The 22,081-nt window shown below is 37.5% G+C and overlaps 2 protein-coding genes across 2 annotated transcripts; one reads left to right on the top strand and one right to left on the bottom strand.

Annotated features, from left to right (window-relative positions):
- Window positions 1-1,140: 1,140 nt before the first annotated feature.
- Window positions 1,141-9,771, top strand: psmc6 (proteasome 26S subunit, ATPase 6). Its single transcript, XM_059356827.1, has 14 exons — window positions 1,141-1,282; window positions 1,790-1,869; window positions 3,417-3,456; window positions 4,058-4,110; window positions 4,772-4,839; window positions 5,930-6,044; window positions 6,615-6,702; window positions 6,931-6,992; window positions 7,075-7,198; window positions 7,719-7,780; window positions 8,253-8,373; window positions 8,462-8,542; window positions 9,106-9,177; window positions 9,269-9,771. The coding sequence occupies exons 1-14, from the start codon at window positions 1,198-1,200 to the stop codon at window positions 9,385-9,387; spliced, it is 1,170 nt and encodes a 389-aa protein (XP_059212810.1). The 5' UTR covers window positions 1,141-1,197; the 3' UTR covers window positions 9,388-9,771.
- Window positions 9,772-13,588: 3,817 nt separating this feature from the next.
- Window positions 13,589-21,644, bottom strand: cgrrf1 (cell growth regulator with ring finger domain 1). Its single transcript, XM_059357006.1, has 6 exons — window positions 21,466-21,644; window positions 20,021-20,157; window positions 19,695-19,872; window positions 18,966-19,113; window positions 17,489-17,596; window positions 13,589-16,743 (listed from the first exon to the last, which is right to left on the bottom strand). Exons 1-6 carry the CDS (start codon window positions 21,567-21,569, stop codon window positions 16,399-16,401), a joined length of 1,020 nt encoding a protein of 339 aa, XP_059212989.1. The 5' UTR covers window positions 21,570-21,644; the 3' UTR covers window positions 13,589-16,398.
- Between the last annotated feature and the right edge of the window lie 437 nt (window positions 21,645-22,081).

Raw genomic sequence — 22,081 nt, 5'->3', positions numbered from 1 at the left:
GGAAGAAATTAGGCTGGGATTAGTGGTGGAGGCTTGGTTCATTAAAAATCCCCTTCAACAGGTTTGAAGTCTGCTTTGAATAAGATATGGTTTTACCACAAAAACATTTAAAGCTGGTCTCCTCTACCTTTCTTAAACTGAAATTTGAGGTGAGCACAAATAATCATCACACCAGAATATATATATATATATATATATATATATATATATATATATAGTGACAAAACACACTTCATCCCAGTCATTGTCAGTCAACTCTTCCTGGTTCATTTCAATGAAGGTGACGGCATATATATATGAGCACAAATAATCATCACACCAGAATATATATATATATATATATATATACATATATATATAGAGCCATAATAATATATAATAATAATATATATAGAGAGAGAGACAGAGAGGAGCAGGAGTTCTGGGAGGGGCACAGCAGCAGGTGATGAAGCGGCACCATTGGCCAGTAGTGATGGTGAGTGTAGAGTGGACCAGGAGAGGAGCATTCCCATCTGGGGCCGAACCAGATCCACAGCAGTGAGACCAGCAGGAGTGATGCCGAGCAGGACCACAGCTCAACACCCTGTAAAAGAAAGAGCAAAGAAAAGTGCGAGTACTCTGGGAAAATAAAAGCTTGTGTCATGTATTATTTGGACATCAGAGAGAGAGAAGAAAAGAGGGGCCTGGTGTACCGTGTCCCCCTGTCAGAATCATTCAAATCTTCAAATCTTTTCATTTTATTTGTTACAATACATTTAAATAAGTTATAAGTAAATTGACATTTCAAAGTGTTGTAACACTTTGATGTGAGAACAATGATTCTCAAAAAGAAAACAGCTGCTTCAGACTGATTTTATTTATTTTGTGTTGGAACTGGAATCAATAAGATGTGTGAATCATTTGGAAGTTTGTGGCTGCTATAAATGCAGCTGACCACTAGATGTCACTAGTAGGGTCTGTCTTTGAGGCTTTGAAGCCTTTTTTTTGGCTTTTGGATTTATGACACATTCACTTTTATTTTAACAAAAACATTTTCGACTACTTTTACTTCTATACCTACATCTGATATGAACCATTGTGTGCCCTATACGAGTTACATACCTGTTTTCTAAATAAAGTTTGAAAGAAAAAAACAACAATCTATGACGTCGTGGCTAGTGAGTGACAGTGCAGGTTCCCAGCATTCAGTGCGACATCATGGCGGATACCAGGGAGAAAGCGCTGCAAGACTACAGGAAAAAATTACTCGAACACAAGGAAATTGACGGGCGATTAAAAGAATGTAAGACGGTTTGACTTTTACGTTTGTGCTGGGGTACAAATCCTGTATGGTTGAAATGGCTGGATATGTATTTTAGGGTAACTAGCTTCAGCTAGCTGGTCGCCAAGCTAGTGCTTTGTCATGCAGTTAGCATCCTCATAGAAATGAATGGGAGTAATGCTAAACCGGTTAGCGCTAGCATTAGCTTAGGAGTAGTAAACAAAATACAATTAACGATAGTCCTATGCCTAACAAAAAGTAACTTGTAAAATTCAGTTAGCGTTAGCATTCTCTTACATCTGTGTAATGGATGCATTGTGGTTTTATTCATGTCAGTTAACTTTATCAAGAGTTTACTGTTTGGCTAACTTCGTTGTATTATAAAACACGATCGTTTGAAAGTGTTAATGTTCATTCTTAACATTAGGTGCAACAAACAATTTCATTCTTAGCAGTGTTTTGCTGCTTGATAACGAAAATTATAATAAATAATTGGTGGGTAATGTTATCCCTCTTGTCTGTTTCCAGTGAGAGAACAGCTGAGAGAACAAACTAAACAGTATGAAAAATCAGAGAATGACCTGAAGGCTCTGCAAAGTGTTGGACAGGTAAGAATATTGTCTTTAAATTGACTGACACTTTTCACACACTCTGAAGCCACACGTCCATTTTCTCACAGTGAAAAACTAACGATTCTAACATCAAGTCGTGTCAAGAAAAGAGTAGAGACAGACAGCAGCACCATGGAAGCACCGTGTCAAGCCGAGGGAAGTTAGTTTTAAGTTGGATATTCAGCAGAAGTTCACTCGTTATGCTAGTGACAATGCCCCTCAAAATTTGAGATACACAAGCTCTGACAGCTTTGAAACTTGACATAATTGTGGCCAGGAAGTTGCATTACCTATTAAAAAACTGGATGTGAATATCTTGATATATGTAAAATATAGAGACTTATGAACACTTGCCTAAAATAAGCGGACATACGAAAAATGAATATCTATGCAGAATATTCTTATTTACTTTGTAGTTCCTTGACCAGGGATTGTCATAGAAACACACATGATAGCTGTCAGAGCTTGTGTTATTAATCTGAATAAGTTTATATGTTTTAACTCCCATACAGCCAGGCTATATATATATATATTTTTTTAGGTTTGGGGTGTAAAACAATATGTATCAATTTAACAATATTTGCAGTAAAATATTTTACTCTAAGAATCCATTTCAAATATGGGAGACCTTAGAGAAGAGGAAAAACATTGTTAGGTTTTGTTCTACCTCCGGTAGGGGTATCTCAAAAGCTAAAGCCCTTTTTTGACAGTTAGTGAACTCTTTTTACTCTGTTTCACTCGGTGTTGGCAGTGCCAGGATGTTTATTTAGACTCACAAGCCTCGTGTTTTACTGCTTGGAGTAAGTAAGTAAGTGACTACCAATGTATTGCTGTTTATAAACTCCCCACAAACCCTCAAAATGTTTTTTGCAATACCTTAATGTTGACTTACTAACATTAGTGAACATTCTGATAATAAAATTATACTAAACTGGTCTCATATATGCATGTTATAGGTCTCAGTGACTCGGCTTACTTTTTATTTGTATGGAAAAACTCAAATGTTTTTTCAGCAACTGCTCTAACACCAGCCTACCTACAAAAGTGGTACCTAAAAAGGAAATCATTTTTAAAAACAGACTTTGAAAATGACAGGCAGGTTCTTTGTTAAACATCATAACGTCTTGTACAACCACAGGTATTCCATGTATGTATAAAGACAACTGGATACAGGTGGAGGTGTCATTTTTTCCTATGAAAGTTGCCAGGCTGTCAGAAGTTAAAAACATTGTTCATTATGTGCAGCAGAGCAGAGGTATAAGTGCACCACTATTATTATATTATACTTTAATAATCCTTACTGTACATCACCCTGTATATTTCTGTGTTTACTGCCCGATAGCTGGTCAACTTTTAAGGTGCATAGCGGCACCTACTTTATCTGCTGTATATATCCGCTAATATGTAATCACCTGAATAATAAATAATATAAATTACCTGTTATCTGCTGATAACTTATCGGTCCTATATGTATTGTGCATCCCTAGATATGATGTAGATTTAATTCTGTCCTTATTAACCACATTTTGCCTTGTTTTCTGCAGATTGTTGGAGAAGTGCTCAAACAGCTGACTGAGGAGAAATGTAAGTTCAGTGGCAAATAACTCACTCACATTTACAAGTGTCACAGCTCAGGTAGTATTGGCAAAATGGTTTCAGGTCAGGGGATTTCATTAATACTAAGCCATATGGCACCAGCAGTCATACACTGAGTGGCTTGGTTTTCAATCAGTAAGAAAAGGAGGCAGGTATCTCTGTATTTTCTCTGAAGTGGCCACATATTGTAAGTTAAAGCCACATGTGAGATAAACTTGTTACTTGCTGATCAGAATATCATGCAGAAACAGGGTTTTTCTCCTCCCTTGTTTTAACGAGGTGGCAGTTGTAACACACTTGCTCTTGCATTAAATTTAAAATTTTAGTCTTGTCATTCTCAGCGGAAATATATATTAAAAAAGTATGACTAATTAGTGCACATATGTTTCTTATCATCAAAGAATAATTACTGTATTTCAAGTAGTCTTGACTCTATGAGTTATGAAGGAAATGTAAAAACAAGTGTTGTCCATGATCTCCCCTACAGCTGCAAAACAGGGCTTTGGGTCCGCTTTAAGTGACTGTGATGCATCTCAAACTGTGATTTGCTCAGACATGTGATGCTAATGTGCTTTTTGTTTGATTTCAGTCATTGTCAAGGCCACCAATGGTCCCAGATATGTGGTTGGATGCCGCAGACAGGTAATGGCTAACCAGATACCAGTGTGTCAAACATCCTCTAATCTATTTCTTTGATTTGATTTTGCCTCTTTTTTTATTTGCATTTTGCATAATTGAATAGAAATGTGTTTAATGGAAATATGAATATATTGCAAATATAACTTGGGATATATTTGTGTTTCAACAAAACTTAGTGTCCCAGAGGAAGCTGTGTGCAGTGTGAAACTGCTACATCAGTTCATTATGTCGTATGTGAGGCACCATATGAACTCGGTTGGAGATAGCTAATGTGCTTATTCCAGTAATCTTCACTGTAATTTATATTTACAATAAAAGACAAACATGTCTGTTTTCATATTCACTTCATAAATATGAATATGTAAATCTTTAGAATGTTTCAAAAGAATTCTGTTCGATTGTCTCACCTATAGTGTATGTATGTGTATAGATTTTTCCATACCCATGCCATCTGTTTCTTGTCACTGGTTGTATGTTTCTGTAAGTCCATTGTGGTCAATGTTGTAAATCAATTAGTCATTCATTTTTTCAATGATTTGTTAATTTAGTTTTAGAAATTTGTATTTTCTGGAAACGACAACAAGTTCCAAATTTGCACAACTTCCACATTTTTGCCCTCTGTGTCTAGAATCTTAACACAAATCTCTAATATTTTTCATCCCAGCTGGACAAGTCACAGCTGAAGCCAGGCACCAGGGTGGCTTTGGACATGACCACACTCACTATAATGAGGTAGGCTGGATATGTTTTAACTACTGACATGACCCATGGTGGATGCATAAATTGTGATTAGGAGTTAAAAGAAGTGATTCTGGGAAATTGAGGTTTAAGAGTAAACACCAAGTTACACCATACAGGGCAGGTTGGGATTGCTCTGCAAAGTAGGTAGCCTGGGAGGGTTTACCAAGGGTCCACTGCACCATGAGGTGGTGAAAGCCACAGAAATAGGCTCAGGGCTATCATAAATGACAGCAGACTGTAAGCATGTTTTCTTTTTATTTGGCTAACATGCTCTTAACCAGATGCTCTCTGTTCGGTACCCAAATTCATCACAGATTGATTTAACCTGAATTGGTACTCTGTAGGGCTGGGCGATATGGACCAAAAGTCATATCCCGATATATTTAGGCTGAATATTGATATACGATATATATCCCAATACTTTTATCGCCATGCCAAATATGACATGTCACAAGTAGTTTTATTGAAACTTTTATTTAAGTGAACATAAATACTGTATAACAGGATTACCTTTTAAAAAAATCAAAGCTCCATAAAGTGCACATTTTAATAAAAATAGCCTATGATATTAAATAGGCCAATCTTTTCCTGAAATAAATATATTTATATGAGAAAAAAAAAAATACAAAAGAACTAAATATGACGACAGGAGTAAGCGCAGCATTTATATATAAAGAAAGGAAAAAAAAATATGCGATATGGTCTAATTCCATATCACATTTAAAAATATATCGATATATCGCCCAGCCCGAGTACTCTGTATAACCAACATAATTCAGTTGATACATTTCTAGTACTGAGCCTGGTAACCTACACTAAGTTCCTGAAGTCTGCTCTTACTTGTGTGTGGTCTTTATTCAGCATTTGCAAACTGTTGTGTGCCTTGCAGAAACAATTCCAGGCTGAACCATTTTTTTAGTTTTAAGATGTTTTCCTCTGCACACCAAAAACATATCAAGCAGTGACTCTATCCATGCAATATGTATTAAACCATGCCCTTTGTGAATTGTTACACCTGTCAAGCTGTAGATTTGCCACAAAAGATGGAAGTGCATCAACCATGTTTCCTGTTCTTTCAAAGGTACCTGCCAAGAGAGGTGGACCCTCTGGTGTACAACATGTCCCACGAGGACCCCGGCAGCGTCTCCTACTCTGAAATTGGAGGCTTGTCTGAACAGATCCGTGAGCTCAGAGAGGTAAAACAATACTGCACCAATTAAATCATAGAAGTCAGATGCTTCTCGGTTTTTTAATATTAGTTATGAGTTATGTTACTCCCATGCTGAAAATTGTGATATGCTGTGTGTGTTGTGTGCTCTTATATTTATGTTTAAACAAAAAAATCTAACAACTAATGATGTCCTATTGTGAGGAGACTGCATGATGCAAGTTTGGCCTATTTTAGTAGTTAATTAGGAAAGCTTTTGCAAGCTATTAGAGTGATTTCAATATTAACACTTGGGTTCGTTTGTGTGCTGCAGTTTAACTGGAGAAGTGATGGTCAACAGTTGTGCAATGTGAAGCCACAGTTAAGCTGGTTACCAGCTCTGTGATTCAAGGGCTGAAAGTAGTTAATGTGAAAAGTCTTTTATGCACCCATCTATAACAAGGACTTCCTGACAGAGGTGTACTTTGCTTAGACCTGACCACTTTAGTGCCATTGTAAAGATTCTGCTTTAGATGGGGAACACATTCAGACCAGGCGATATGTTTTGATTGTGTTTTCTGTCCATTGAGTCCAAAACAAAGCTGCTGTTTTGTGGCAGGTGATTGAGCTGCCTCTGACCAACCCTGAGCTCTTCCAGAGAGTGGGCATCATCCCCCCTAAAGGCTGCCTGCTGTACGGACCTCCAGGTCAGTGAGCATACTCTGGTCTTTAGAAAACTACAAATCAGTGACCAAAATGCACCCACAGTATTTGTTGAGACATGAACACATTTGTATATCTTATTTTATATGTGAAAGGTTCATATTATGCACATTCATTTTATGATGCAAACATCTTCAAATGATAATTGGGTAATATATTTGTAATTCTTCAGTTTATTATCTGGTGTTGATGAGAGATTCCTTCTTCAACAGGTACTGGGAAGACTCTTCTTGCCAGAGCAGTAGCCAGTCAGCTGGACTGTAACTTCCTCAAGGTGAGTGTCAGCGCTGATGTTGGGCCGTACCTCCACACTCTAGTCTAGTTATTCACCTCATGTTGTCTGTGTGTGGCTATAGGTGGTGTCAAGCTCCATCGTGGACAAGTACATTGGTGAGAGTGCCAGGCTGATCAGAGAGATGTTTAATTATGCCAGAGACCACCAGCCTTGCATCATCTTTATGGATGAGATTGATGCCATCGGTGAGTGACACTACACATCTGGTTTGGTCTTTGTCTCTCTTTAGGTTTAGGTTTAGGTTTAGCTTTAGCGTTTTTCTTTAGCGTATATGCATTTCCTCAACTTATCTTAGCTACTGCTAACCTTAAGTATTTTTTTCCTTACATTCAAAGCTTCTATTGAGGTTTCAAATGTCTGTAATATTTTTGTTTTATCACCCTGGTGGCAGCCGGCCATTATCTCAATGTCGCTGTGTGGCTGTAGGTGGCTTAACTCCTGACCAAGGCTTGCTATGGCTTTTTCTGTTGTGTTCCCCAAGGCCTTGGTGTCTTGATGTGGTATTTGGAGGTTTTTTTTTAACCATTTGTTCAATTTAGCACCAAGAAATGGGATCAACTCCTATTTTTCATTATCACAAATGAGGAGCTTCACATCAATACACTGCTACAAATTCTCCACTCGGTTTTAAATTGCTTAAGTTCATATATGCCATCCCCAATATGTTCTGAATGCTCACTGTTTACTGTGTGGTGTTGCCTGTAGGTGGCCGTCGCTTCTCTGAGGGAACTTCTGCTGACAGAGAGATCCAGAGAACTTTGATGGAGGTAACCAAGTCACTAAAGAATCCTTCATCACTTTGTGGTGTACTATTTATATAGCAAAGAAATCAGAAACTTTGCCTGGTAAGGCTTTTCAATCTGAACAGCATAAAGCATCCTCTGTACTTTGACCCTAGCTTTGGATAAAATGCCAAAAATCAAACTTCAAAGGGGAAAAAGGGGCCGGCGGCTCCGCTGAACAGTGTTAGCCGTTAGGGCAGAGAAGAATTATTATGATCCTCGGCACTCCAATATGGTTGTTTCTGAATAAATGAGGAAATGTGAAATGTTAATGTCAGAATGATTCCCTCTGAAGCCGAAATACAGTTCTGACTCATTCAATGAACCTAACTTCATTAACATTATATTTAAAAGACTTTTGACCTTTTATTATTTGTAATAAGTGCAACAGTGGATAGAGGATTAAAAACAGAGGTGGATTGAGTTGCTCAGCTGTTTGTGCCTGTGTGTTCTGTAGCTGCTGAACCAGATGGATGGCTTCGACACGCTGCACAGAGTCAAGATGATCATGGCCACGAACAGGCCTGACACTCTGGACCCTGCCCTGCTGCGCCCCGGCCGACTGGACCGCAAAATCCGTAAGATCTCTGTTTCTGTTCATCATCTGTGTGCCAGCTCACACACACCAAAACTAATGTCCTCTTCTCTTCTTCTTTTCTTTGTTAGATATCGAACTTCCCAATGAACAGGCTCGTCTGGACATTCTCAAGATCCACTCCAGTCCCATCACCAAGCACGGAGAAATAGGTTAGTCAGCAGAGCGGCTCCCTTTCACAACTGTGGTGTTCTACACTGGTCAGTCCTGTAGCAGTTGATAAATGCATCTTGATTTGGAATGGAGACCGGATTTTTCAATCCATGTGTCTTGGAAGATTTCCCAGACATATATAATCTGTATTTACTAATGTTGTGGACATTGAAAGACATCCAATTTTTCAAATTGGAAAGTAGCTACTTTTTTCATATTTTGTTATATTGCAGCCTTATGCTTAAATCGTCTAAATTACTTTTTCCCCCCATCAATCTACTCTTATTACGCCGTAATGACATAGCAGAAACAGAATTTCATAATTGTATGCTAATGTATTAAAAAGAAAAACTGAAAAAATCTGTGAAACAAACTGTCACCTGGCTCTTAAAACAGCACAGCCTGCTGCTCAATGGGAATTATATGAATTTACCTTTTTAGGAATCATTTCCACTGGGCATTTTGTCCAGAGAGATTGAAATATTTCAGACTTTAATAACTGGCTCAGCTTCAGTCGTTATAATATTACATGCTGTAAACTTTTGCCTTTGCTTGTTTTCAGATTATGAAGCCATTGTGAAGCTGTCAGACGGTTTCAATGGAGCTGATCTAAGGAACGTGTGCACAGAAGCAGGTTAGACATTAGTCAATCACTATGCTTATTAGTTTGATTTCCTCATGATATCACAAACAATGCCACTCCCGTTTGTTTGTTTTATTTGCAGGACTGTTTGCCATCCGCTCTGACCGCGAGTACGTCACCCAGGAAGACTTCATGAAAGCCGTGCGGAAGGTGGCTGATTCTAAGAAGCTTGAGTCCAAGTTGGATTACAAGCCTGTATAAACCTGTGTCATACTCCTTTTCTGATATTTCATTGAATTTTCCTGGATTTGCTGTGTCCCATGCTTCAGTAGCAGGAAAACGTTTGTTTGTGGGAAGCAAAAGATGAAAGTACATGGTCCTCACACATGACAACAAAGTGACTCACTCACTTACCCATTGGTTTGTTTTTTGTTTTTGTTTTTTTTACACATTCAGAAAGGCTGATCATTCCCATTCATCACACACTTAAAATAACTTCATACATTGAAACTCTACCATTGAATCCAAAGTTATGTGTTTATTATCTGACCATTGTTTTTTTCATTACCTTTAAGTGAGCATGATGGACCTTCAGCGTCTCATTGTCCTGCATTGTCTAAAACTGATTAAACATGTGAAACTTTGTTTATGACCTTGGAGAGCACTTTTCTTCAGTGTCAATGTAGTGTCTAACTGATAGTTGTCCTCATTGCAAGCGTGAGCTGCTACAGAAATAGACAATTCACTTTACTTTTATTGCGGTCACTTCTGCAACCCTTCTACAAAGCTCATATGCCAAACAATGGTGCCGTTTGTTAATGCGCTCTTTGAAGTGGCAAGTGTTGTTGCTATTGTCTGTTCACCATATCTCTCTTAATAAGTAGTTGACAGAATAGGCTTTCAAAGCTAAGTTCTTGGTGTGAAATGTAGAGGCGGCAGCCCATGCTGGACTGGAAACCTGTCCATTGTGCTAATACTGAACCCTGGATCTGAATCTCTATTAGTGGGTCATCATCCACTAATAGAGATTATTGTTTTCACTTCACAAGACATACTGATGACTAAGCTACTCTTCTATAAACAGTTGAAGTAACAATGTATTAAAATGGAAGTTGTAAAAAAAATGCATCTGAATTGAGAAGAGTGATTATTAAGTGATTTAATTGAAACAGTGGTGATATGAGAACAGCTGCGTTGAGCTGGCTTGGAGCCACAAAAGGGGCCTTATTGATATAAATGCGTTTGAATTGAAAAAATGGTGATAAATTGTCAGTTGATTTGATAAATTGATTGACAATTTTTTTTTAAATAGTGTTGCTCTTATAATCAACTGACATCTCATTCCAGTTGCATACGCACAAAAAGGGCCTGAAAGAGGCAGAGCGTCTCCCAATGTGTGCATACCATGAAGTAAGTCCAACACAGCCAGGGTTTCTTTGTTGCTCCACCAAACCTGAAGTCCTGATTAGAGATGAGGAGTAGGACAAGTTGTTCTGTTGACCCAGGCTTTTTGACTATCGGACACACCAAGCCCTCAGGAAGAGGGCAGCTCTGAAGACAAATTTCCTAGCGGCCAAAACCATTGAATTACACTCCTGAACCAAATCTTAAGACTGGGGAAAAAATTACGAGTATTCTCATTTTGCGTCGGTCGAACATGAACAGTTTGTAAGTAGAGCTTCGAAATGCAAAAAGAACTAGGACTGCAAGCAGTACTGAACGGGCCCTCGCAGTACACGTATGCCGGGGCATGCTGCTGTCGGGGTGTGTGCGTTACAGGTGCCAGTCTATACCACCCCTATGAATTACATTGCCTTAAGTGTTATACTGTGGCCACGGTACCAAATATGAAATTAGACTGCCACCACAGTGCCACCTAGGGGCAGATCAATAAAACCTTAAAGGGTTATCCTCAGGAGGGCATTGACAATAATTGTACCAAGTTTTGTATAATAATGCACAAACTTTCCCTTTAATCCTCATACAGTGTCTGAAGGAGGACTCTTAACTGATATGTATAAGTTAGAAGAGGCAGGTAGCAATGGTGGAAAGTAACTATGTACATTTACTCAAGTACTGGACTTAAACTACAATTTTGAGGTACTTGTATGTACATTTCATGTAACTTTATACTTCTACTCCACTACATTTTGAGACATATATTGTACTTTTTATTCCTCTACAATTTTAGCTGACAGCTTTAATTATTTTTCAGGTCAAGATTTAAAATGAAAAACATGATACATTTAAAATGATTACCCATTTTTATAAATTAAACCACTTAAAAGTTTATTAGGTAGTTAAAATGAGCGGAGTGGAGTCATTTCACAGTGTGGTATTAGTACTTTTACTGAAGAAAAGGATCTGAACACTTCTTCCACCACTGTCTTTTTTGCTTCTTTACTTTTTTATACATTTACTTTTTTTTTTTTTAATTTATTTTCTTTAATTTTTTTCTTTATTTTTTTTAAATTTTATTAAATTTTTTTAAATTATTTTTTTCCGGCGCTTCTGCGCATGCGCGGCCTATTTCGCGTCTGCGCATGCGCGGTATTTCTAAGCATTACGCATGCGCAGAAACCGCGCATGCGCACAAGCGAAAAAAGCCGCGCATGCGCAGAAGTGCCGAAAAAGCCACGCATGGAAAAAGCCGTGCATGCCCAGAAGCGAAAAAAGTCGCGCATGCGCAGAGGCGGAAAAGTTGCGCGTGCGCAGAAACGCCGAAAAAACGCGCACGCGCAGAAGCGGAAAAAGCCGCGCATGCGCAGAAGCGAAAAAGCCGCGCATGCGCAGAAGTGGAAAGGCCGGAAAAAAAAATATATATTAATTTTTTTTTAAAAATTATAATAGAAAAATAATTAAAAAAAAATTTAATTAAATTAAAAAAAAAATTTAAGAAAATAAAGAAAAATAAATAAATGTAAAAAGTAACTATGTACATTTACTCAAGTACTGGACTTAAAGTACAATTTTGAGGTACTTTTATGTACATTTTATGTAACTTTATACTTCTTTATACTACTCCACTACGTTTTGAGGCAAATATTGCACTTTTTACTCCTCTACATTTAGCTGACAGCTTTAATTACTTTTCAGGTCAAGATTTAAAATGAAAAACATGATACATTTAAAATTATTACCATTTTTTATAAATTAAACCACTTAAAAGTTTATTAGGTAGTTCAAATGAGCGGAGTGGAGTCATTTCACAGTTAGTACTTTTACTGAAGTAAAGGATCTGAATACTTCTTCCACCACTGTCCTTTTTACTTCTTTATTTATTTTTTATTTTTTCTGCGCAAGGTTGTTGCCTGCTTGGGCCCTAATAAACAGGAGCAAGAGACAAAAAAAAGTGTAGGCAATTTATTGAAAACTGCATTTAAACTCAAACAGGCTGTTCAGCAGCTGATCTAAATAAATAGACAATCATATGATATACACCTACATACATGTTTAATCATGATCTCAAGCATTTAGGCTTATGCTACATAAAATAAGTCTCTAAATTTCCTTAATAGTATGATCATAGTTACATCAATAATTAACAGCACAATTGCAAGAAATGTAACATCTAAATTCTTAATTATACTTAATTTTCCTGATGGAAAACGTATTGGTTAACACATTTAAATTAATGATTAAAAAAGCAAACTTAAAAATAAATAAGTAAAGAAGACACACAAGTCACATATTTTCTTGATTTTATTTCAAGTTGAAGCTGTCTATTGGAGGAACATAGTTAAATGAATAAAGATCATGTGTTACTGTACTTCATCTTTCTCCAGTTCTTGTATTTCCACTTTCTCAACCTTCTTTATGGATTAGATTTCTGCATCCAGTGCATCCATTTCTTTGAAGAGGTAGCTCTTGTTCACCCTTTTAAGGTTTTCTGAATTTTGTAGGAACAAAAAGCGTTAACCTTTATTTCTTTTCCGCCACCTCTGTATTTGTTTCTGTGAAGCTTGATTTGTTTTTTGGATTTGAAGCTCTAAGATCTGTCTGGTCTTTGGTTGGTTTGGTTTGAAGAGGTAGTGATTAGTCAGGCCTAGTTTGGTTTATTGATATCATTTTGTTTGACATTGTGTGAACCATTTATGTTTGCAAGATAAATTGAAAATTAACCATTTAAACATTCACTTACTATACTTCTCCAAGTATACTGATTGTCATGTAATTGTGTCAATTACCCTCCCACTTTCAAAAGGGGACAATACAGTCACAATTATCCATACCCAGATTCTGTCCAATTGTTGGACCTCAACCACAGTTTAAATTTGCAAATAAAATATATCCAAGCCTTCAAAAACCCACATGACTGATGAAATCATGATCACCTGTGAGAAGCTTTTTACACCTAGCGGTCAGTCAGTCTACTGCTGAGTCATCATCTTTCAGTGCTCACAGCTGCTGGCTTTTCTTCACTTGAAAAACAAAACACTAAGACATGTATTTCATATTAGTCTTTCATCTCTTTTCTATTATTCCTTCAAAAGGAACAGTCACCTTCATTTACAGTGTCAGACTTCAGTTTAGGAATTGATTAGCTGTGTTCCATAAACTGCCTACTGCACTGATCCTGTGAAAGAGGTCATATAATAAAAACAAGTAAACATAAATTATCTGTACATGAAAGTATCACACTGTTACTGTTATTAACATATTTTACAACTTTGACTAATTTTAACAGAGGTTAAAATAAGTAAAAATAATGCAGCTTCTAGTATGTGGCAAACAAAGCTCATAATTCAGTTTCAGTCTCTGTACAAGGTCTACTTCATTCATACCTCTACTTCAACCAGTCATCATCCTTTATATTGGATGTTTCACAAGCTTCTACCTTCAAAGTTCAGATGGACTGTAAGCAAAGATAGAACCATAGTGGAATACTGTAAATAGTATATGGTTTTTTAAGAACGTAGCCATGGAAGTGTCTATGTTTGTAGCTACACAGAGGCAGAAACTGAACCACAAACAAACATTTCAGCTCTCAGGCCCTGCTGCTGTTTTACTGCCTTTCTATAGGGGTGTTTCCATTACAGTCCAATACCCGGAAAGAGGCGGGTCTCATTTGCCGAAATGCCCCGAATACATTTTTCACAAATGGTTTCGGTCATTTTACATCATTAACTTGAACTTGAACACTGATGTTTGTTCAAGTGTTTGTTAAGTTTGGTTTAAATTATTCATTTGATTCTATTAAACCGTGGTGTATTTTTATGCTTGACAACTGTATTCAGGCAGGAACACATATCATGGCTCCATGCGCCCAAGACGTCTGTTTCTAGGTATTCTGGCTTCACTGTCAGGCCAGTTTAAAAAAAAAATCTTGATATTGATTTGGGGACAATGACCGGGCTGGATAGCTAGCTAGTCTTGATGCAATACATCCATACATTTATCAAACCTATGTAATGTTTTGGTTGTGGACCTTGAATCTTGTCAGCATGTTAGCTTCCTGGATTCTATGAGCTGAGTAGACGAGAAATCTCTCCTGTTATCTAGTGGTATCTGTTTTACGTATTAGCTTATGGGACGGGAGCTGTTGTTTCAGGTAAGCATGAAAATATAAATGATAAGTTTACTTTTTTTTGTTTGGGAAGTGACAATCATGTAAGTGGGTTAATGCTCTTCAAGGCGTTCATAATCAAGAATTAATGTCCCCCGTGGAGGCATCCATAACTTCCTGATAATAGCATTAAGCCTCACAACAGCTGTGCTTCTGTCAGGTTATACATGGTCAATGCTGAAATCACAGCTTTGTTTAAATGAGAGCAGTATTAGATTTCCTGATACAGAACTCTCTGAAATATTACTAATCTTATGTCTAAGCCATTTTGTAGTTTTACACTTTGTTCAGAGACATTTAATTTTAAAGTTTTATGTTTCAGCTTTTAGCTTTATCAATTATTTATATACATTTGAAAACACTGTTTTCTCAATCACCAATTTGAGTCAGGTTCAGGGATCGCAAAAAAAGCAGAAATTATGGTGATCTCTACTCCAGGCTTCACTTTAAATGGTGTTGTGGTAGGTGGTTAGTTTGTTTTGCTCTATTACTCCAGATAAAAGGGTTTGAAGTTTTTACAGAATGTAAAAAACATTCAATTTATTTGAGAGGAGAACCATGCTTTCCTCAGTGCTGCCTTCCATGAGCACCATTGTGCCTGATGTTTTTCTATCGGCTGAACCATTAATTGCTATTTCTGTGACTTTGACATATTTAGAAAGGTCTTAACTAGTGAAGGGACAACGAAGCCCCCCCCCAAGATGGCACCATGAAGCTTTGTTGTCTCTTCACTAGTCTTAACAGTAAGTGAAGGTTTCTCTTCCGCCTCCAAAGTAAAATATATTCTGAAAGAACCTGTGAATGATGGATGGTTTACAACAATGACAGTCATCAACATTTTCTACAAGTTTAGCACAGAGCATGGGAAATCTAACCACTAACTACACTTTCAACTTCCATGTGGGAAAACCAGTGTGTTTTGAAGAGGTAATTTCTGAAAGGGCTCACATAATATTGATATTTTTTTAATAAATAACCAATTTGTAAAACAATGATTTGTTAACACATAGTGTGCTTATCAATTATAGTGACTTTGATGAAGATTAGACCACATTTTATAGGTCACTTATAAATATAGGCAATAACACATTTAGTACATACTGTATACAGCTGGTATTTAGTTATATATTACACTCTACACAGTTAGTACGCTGTTATCCTAGTACATAATGTATAAAGATGTATGTATATAGTAATCTATATACAGTTAGACGGTAGAATGTAATTGGGTAACAGCTTATGGCTGAAGTCAACACAAAGATTCTGCCAAAGATCGAGTGAAGCCAGAATTAACTTGTTTGTCATTAATTATGTCTCTGTTGTCATAGCAACACTTACTGTCAAAACTGCCAAAAACTTTTCAACAGATAATCATTAGTCAAACGAAAGATCATTTAAAAGATAATTTCTCTATTATTAATAAATTATTATTTTTTTAAAATATGAGTACCTCAAATGTCTTGATCTGTGGTAGTACTGTACTCAATCTAATGGCTTAGTTTGTATTGTTTGTAGCTTCTGCAGTGTACCCACCAGTGGTAATATACTACAACTCTACAGTCCAGCTGAACTTTTCTATCCATGGAAGTTTGATGTAAAATACTTTAAAGATTAGGATTAGGATTTAATGCCGGGGAGTTGCGGGGTGTTACTTTGCAATGTTGCATGTCTTGCTGCATATTATCTTCTGAATTACATTCACTGAGTCAATGTTCTGCTGCTGGTCCCTGTATCAGGGTGAAGGACTCCTGGACGAAGGCCCTGCAGATGGGGCAGTGCTGGAAGTGTGACACACAGCTGTCACACACACAGGCATGTCTGCAAGGCAGCAACACCTTGTTCACTGCTGCATTCTGACAGACCACACAGTCTTTACCCCTCCGCTCAGACAGCTCCTCCTCCTCCTCCTCCTCCTTCTCCTCCTCCTCCTCCTCAAGCACTGTACACTGCTCCACTATGCTGGCCTTGTTGTTGGGTTCACTGGGTTGGGTGCTCTGCTCTGTGTCAGGAGGCTGAGGTGCACCCACACTGTCAGCTGACATGAAGAGAGGCTGCAGGAGACAGGATGGTATGGCATGTTATTTCTTAGATAACACTACTCAAATATAATCACATTACTGTCATAGCGATCTCTTTAAGGTTATGTTAGGTCAGACTTGGAGACGAGAGGTTTAACATCTCCTTGAGGAGGCTGGCAACATTTTGTCTTTCAGATGCTGTAGCAGGCTCAGTTTTAATGCCATAGTAAAGATAATGATATCATATGAAGCGTCTAATGCTAGCTTCTCACGGAGGTGGCAAAAAAATGCTAAAGGGGTCCCTTGACCTCTGAACTAAAGATATCTGCATGAATGGGTTCTACAGGTACACAGGAGTATCCCCTTTACATACATGTACAGTTTATTATAATCCCATGCTGTTTGGGGCATGCACTATGCAGTTTTTTGCATTAAGTAATATTTTTGCCTTTTGTACTTGAATATTTGTGTATGTGGGAGTACCTAAACCGTCGTGGAACTGCATAACTTGGGTATGACTGGAATACAGAGACTCTTGTGGATTCAGTGAGGTAAATTGTATTCTTGTCTGATAATGTTAGTCAACATCATGGCCATTTCATGTGAATGAGACAGTTTTTTAAAACTTGACCTTACTGTATAGAATTAAACTATAAAACCACAATCTAGAGATCTTTAGGGCATTGAGAGGACGCATGGCTTTCCTGGCTTCCTCAGCAATTTCCACTGTTGCGTTCTGGAGAAAAGCAGGACCAAATGTAAAACCTTTAAGCTTTACCTTTAATTCGTACATGTTCCCTTGTGAGGTGAGGAGGTACTGAAAAAGAACACGTGCTGAAAGGCTGTATTTGTCATCAGGAACATGAATAACTGTCACACTGGCCACCTGAAAGATAAAAGACAGCATAATGAGTTGCTTTACATATGAATTATTGAATTGCTTTTCCTGTCTTTTCTATGCCAAGGGGGTTGTCTTTTTTTTCTAGAGAGCTTGGATTTGTCATGATAGTTGATGTTGCAGGCCTTAAAAGTCCACTAGTATTAACAGGAAGCAAACTGCCTACTTACTCTGTGGTTGAAATTACAAAATACATTTGCCAAATAAATAGATAAAGTCATAGTTTGTTCTACCTGACTCTAAGAGCAAGAGAACAAGGGAAGCATCGGTTAAGAGAGAAAATTCGGATTAGTGTGGATACTAGGAAAACACGTAACAAAAACAGTTCCAGTGTGCACCTGTTTTCAAACACGTTTTCAAAAATGTTGTGATTGGCCTTATTAGGACAGTACTTTTACTCCAATAATTTAATTTCAATGGTATTTCACGCCATGAACGGAAATCTAGCTGTTTGTGGATAATACAATTCAAGACCACGGTTCTCTTACTGTGCAAGGCAAGTTGAGTTGTAAAATAGAGTCTTTTTGGTACCTCTGTCTCTACATACTACTTTTGTAGTTATCGCTAGTTTTCCTCAACCATGACTCAGCACTTTTAGACAACTGACTAGCCTTCCGTAGCTCTCTCTCCGTTCATGATTGATGTATTGCTCTATAGCTGTTTTTGGGACCTCTGTCTCTACATACTACTATTAAAGTTTTTGCAACAGTGTAAACAATTAAAATGTCAAGCTGTTAACCTCTTTAAGTATCTTGCTTTTGTTTCTACCTTTACCATTTTTCTTTTAGTGGCAGTAGACAGTTGCTTTTGGTGTGTACACCCATTAAATGTCAAATTTTTTATCTTAACCTTTTAACATACATAGTAATAGAGACAGTTTTGTCGACTGTCTTATATCATTTGCTGATTAGATCAGCCAACATTTAAAGTAAATGGAATAATTATGCATGGAACCAATATTTCACATGCTAAGAAATACCCAATACAATAAATCAGTTTTTGGTACCGATTGATGAAAATTTCCTGTAGACCAAATGCTTTAGACTAAAATGCTTTAAATTAAGGATGCCCTGAAGTTTTTACATTAATCAACTGTTTTTTGCTTAGTTTAAATTATTTTCTCAGAATGCAACTTTTTCATACATTATGCTTAACATTACATTATGAGTTTTTATTACGTTAAAATTATTATATTATGCACAGATATAACATTGTGAGTTGCTACAACAGCCAATTACCACTGTGCAGAGTGTGGCTCAAAATGCGCAAGACAGCAGCTCCTGTATCCAGGAAATTTTGCCTTCATTTTTTTTTACAGAGAAAGGAAATCATGGCAATCAATGTGAAATGGACTCACAATGTTGTATGCGTCTCTGGCTTCTGGCTCTGCCAGCGTCAGCACAGCTACAAGAGGGTAGCGTTCCCTTGGCAACGTCCCAAAATCTGTGATCCCTTGGTCAGCAGGAATCTGTGTGTGGTATTCCACTGTGTCTTCACTGCCGACACTGGGAGAATGGGGTCAAAGAGGCTAACATCAGGAGCAACTGTAGGAACAACGTACATCAGCCTGACAAAGTGGGTAAAGTCAAATAAACATGTCACTATCGTAGAACTGCATCAGGATTATAAAAGGAACATCCACTCCAAAGCACCAACACTGTTAACAAAAACTGAAGTTGGATTTTTGGGTCTATCTTGGTTTTTGGTGTATTTATTACTGACACAGAAAAACGGTCAAAGATAAACATGACATCTCCTCAGAATATTTTTAGCTACAGTGAAGACAGCATATGGATCTCTGAATAGACAGGTACCTCCAGAAGTAATTACAATAGACCATCAAGGCATCAAGCACTCTTCTTGTGCCATGCTTTATTAATAATATTTTAAATCAACTTCATTACGTGCTTCTCTGTATAATCAAAGATGCTTTACAACATAAGGGTTAGAGGCCCGGGGGTTAAAAACAACAACAACAAAAAACGATAGAAGATAAGAAATTTAAGATTAAATATAGTCAGAAGAGGTGACTATATTCTTAAAATCAAATTACCTTTGTAGTCTTTGTTAGTACTCTAAAGGATACTGGAATGTCTGACAGTGGTGGTAATGAAGGTGCAGGACCTCCTGGAAATATTGAGGGGTTCTGAGCCTCAAGCTGTGCTGGTGGGCCTGCAGGGCTCCCTGCAGGGCACTGACCTCACAGCCCCAGAAACAGCTCAGGATACAGGGTTCCAGACAACAAGGCCTCACTGACACACCATCTGCAAGAAAGTGTTTACAACCACATATTACCTATAGAATACTGGAACAGGAGGGATCCCGTGTCATTGTTTTTGAGTGGAGGAAGCATTTAATATCCTTCTGCATTCCCAGCTACTGTTTTATATGACTGATGATTACTGTCCTCACCAGTGACAGATGCAGGCCCAGAGCCCATGTCCAAGGTAAAGGGATTGGTCATCTGAACCATTTGCTTCTCAGGAGTTTGTAGAAGCGACTCAGTCTCATCAGAGCTGCGAAGGATCACTGGGACATCAAAGCCAAACCTGCAGGACAGGAGGCAGATTTGAATTGTACAGGAGGAAAAACTAATTATGTCTTGCATGGCTCTTTTAATCTTTTATGAATACAAATCTGTGCAGACAGCCAGGCAATTTTGTGAAGCATATTCATAGACCATATAAGCCACTCCGGGAGGTTTCATTCTGCACTACTTAACTTTCAAAATGCCAACTTTGAACGTGATAGCCCATGATCTAACTAGTACCTTTTTTTTTTAAGCAGCACATGACATTTTCTCTAGCGCCCCCTTCAAGACAATTATGTGGAATGCAACATGGCAGTGGGGGTCTTAAATGGGTCTTTGTATGTTCTAAATTGTCACACTGTTAAAATAATCGCCTATGTCATTTTTTGTCAAAATTGTTTATTTTTGCCTAGATCATCTCCTCATGACGCCGGTCACCTATGGTAAAATTGCCTACATCCTCAGTTGACCAGATCATGTGATTTTACCCCTTTTAGATCATCACTTCGACAATGTGCCACATTCATAGGCATCAGATAAGAACCCTGTAAAGAAGAGCTAGAGGGAGATTGCTTAGTTCTCAGTTTAGCTTATCAGTGTTTTATTGTTGACACTAATATTGGTAACACTTTACTCTAAGGTGTATACATAAGAGTGACATGAGCGTGTCATAAACATGACATGGGATGTGTCATAAACATTAATGACACTTTGAAATAACATTAATGCTCATGATACTTGTCATGTCATGTTTCTTACAGGCTGTGCAGACACCTTCAACATAAAGTGTTACCATATCTTGCTTAAGTCACAAAGGCATGTTCAAAAAATTGCCTAAGTCATTTATTTCTCTTAAGCTACATAATTTACACACAGTGTTATTACTATGCCAATAGCCATCCTTTGTGAGTGAAATGATCAATGAATGTCATATGTTACACTTTTGGTAAAGTTTTTTGTGTTTCCTGCAAAACTTGAAAAAATTAGTTAGGCGATTTTTTTAACAGGGTGACGAAATGTAAAATGAGAGTTGCTATGCATTTTATTAATTTGTAATTTTAACATTTTTAAACAGTGACCGCTCCCACCAGCGATGGGACAAAATCTAAAGACACTAAGTTACAGCAGTGACAGCTGTAGCAGCTTCTTGGTACTGCACTATGTGTATTATAACGTCATGGTGATGTTATTTTCGAGGTGATGATTTAATCCACGTGCCAATCGACCAAAACAGAGGAAGACATATGGGATTAATAAGGGGATAATATTGTTGTTGTCACCTCAGTGGCTAAGCTAATTTGGCTAAATATCACTATGCATCACTTACCAGCCCAGCACCATGGCGGCGGTAACAACGAAACACAAAGAAACCACACTTATGTAAAACAATGGGGAGTACTCAAATAAGGTCACCAGGAAAACCGCTGCCATTTCATATGACTTAAAAAGCCAAGTTATTAAAGCGTTGACTGGTAAACACTGTTCATGACGGCCATGACACTTAGTCCGAATGAAGAAGTACGGTGGCCTCGAAGGTAATATGAAGCATTCGACAAATATTAAAATGCATTCCAAATTTTATGTGTTTTTATTTTTGATAGTCTCTTTAAAGTTATATGTGTATTTAAAACATGTAACTCGAGCTAATCTTTGGTTTTCGTGTTTACCTATAAACATTAGCAAAGCCAGAGGAAGCTACAACATATACACGATGGTGAACTTGCCTTCAAAGTAAAAGCTCATATGTCAAAATAAGCTGGAAAGAACAGTAAAAACGGTTAACGAAACAATATATAATGTTGTACTTGTGCAAATGTATATTTCCATTCAATATACACGCCTCTTATTGCTTTTTGCGTATTCGGCCTGCTAATAGAATGTTGTAATTGTAGATATCGCGTTTATTTCGAAAGTTTAAACAGGAGGTTCAGTTTGTGGTCAGT

This window comes from Centropristis striata, chromosome 18, assembly GCF_030273125.1.
Source record: "Centropristis striata isolate RG_2023a ecotype Rhode Island chromosome 18, C.striata_1.0, whole genome shotgun sequence".
In the NCBI taxonomy this organism is placed as follows: domain Eukaryota; kingdom Metazoa; phylum Chordata; class Actinopteri; order Perciformes; family Serranidae; genus Centropristis; species Centropristis striata.
The sequence above is the reverse complement of the archived record's forward strand: the minus strand, read 5'-3'. Positions and strand labels throughout refer to the sequence as shown.

Coding starts and splice junctions, on each gene's coding strand:
- cgrrf1 (XM_059357006.1), bottom strand. CDS start 21,569: ATGGCAGCGGTTTTCCTGGTGACCTTATTTGAGTACTCCCCATTGTTT. Junction 20,158..21,465: donor GCCGCCATGGTGCTGGGCTG/GTAAGTGATGCA, acceptor CCTGTCCTGCAG/GTTTGGCTTTGATGTCCCAG. Junction 19,873..20,020: donor TGGGCCTGCATCTGTCACTG/GTGAGGACAGTA, acceptor ACTTTCTTGCAG/ATGGTGTGTCAGTGAGGCCT.
- psmc6 (XM_059356827.1), top strand. CDS start 1,198: ATGGCGGATACCAGGGAGAAAGCGCTGCAAGACTACAGGAAAAAATTA. Junction 1,283..1,789: donor TGACGGGCGATTAAAAGAAT/GTAAGACGGTTT, acceptor GTCTGTTTCCAG/TGAGAGAACAGCTGAGAGAA. Junction 4,111..4,771: donor TGGTTGGATGCCGCAGACAG/GTAATGGCTAAC, acceptor TTTTCATCCCAG/CTGGACAAGTCACAGCTGAA.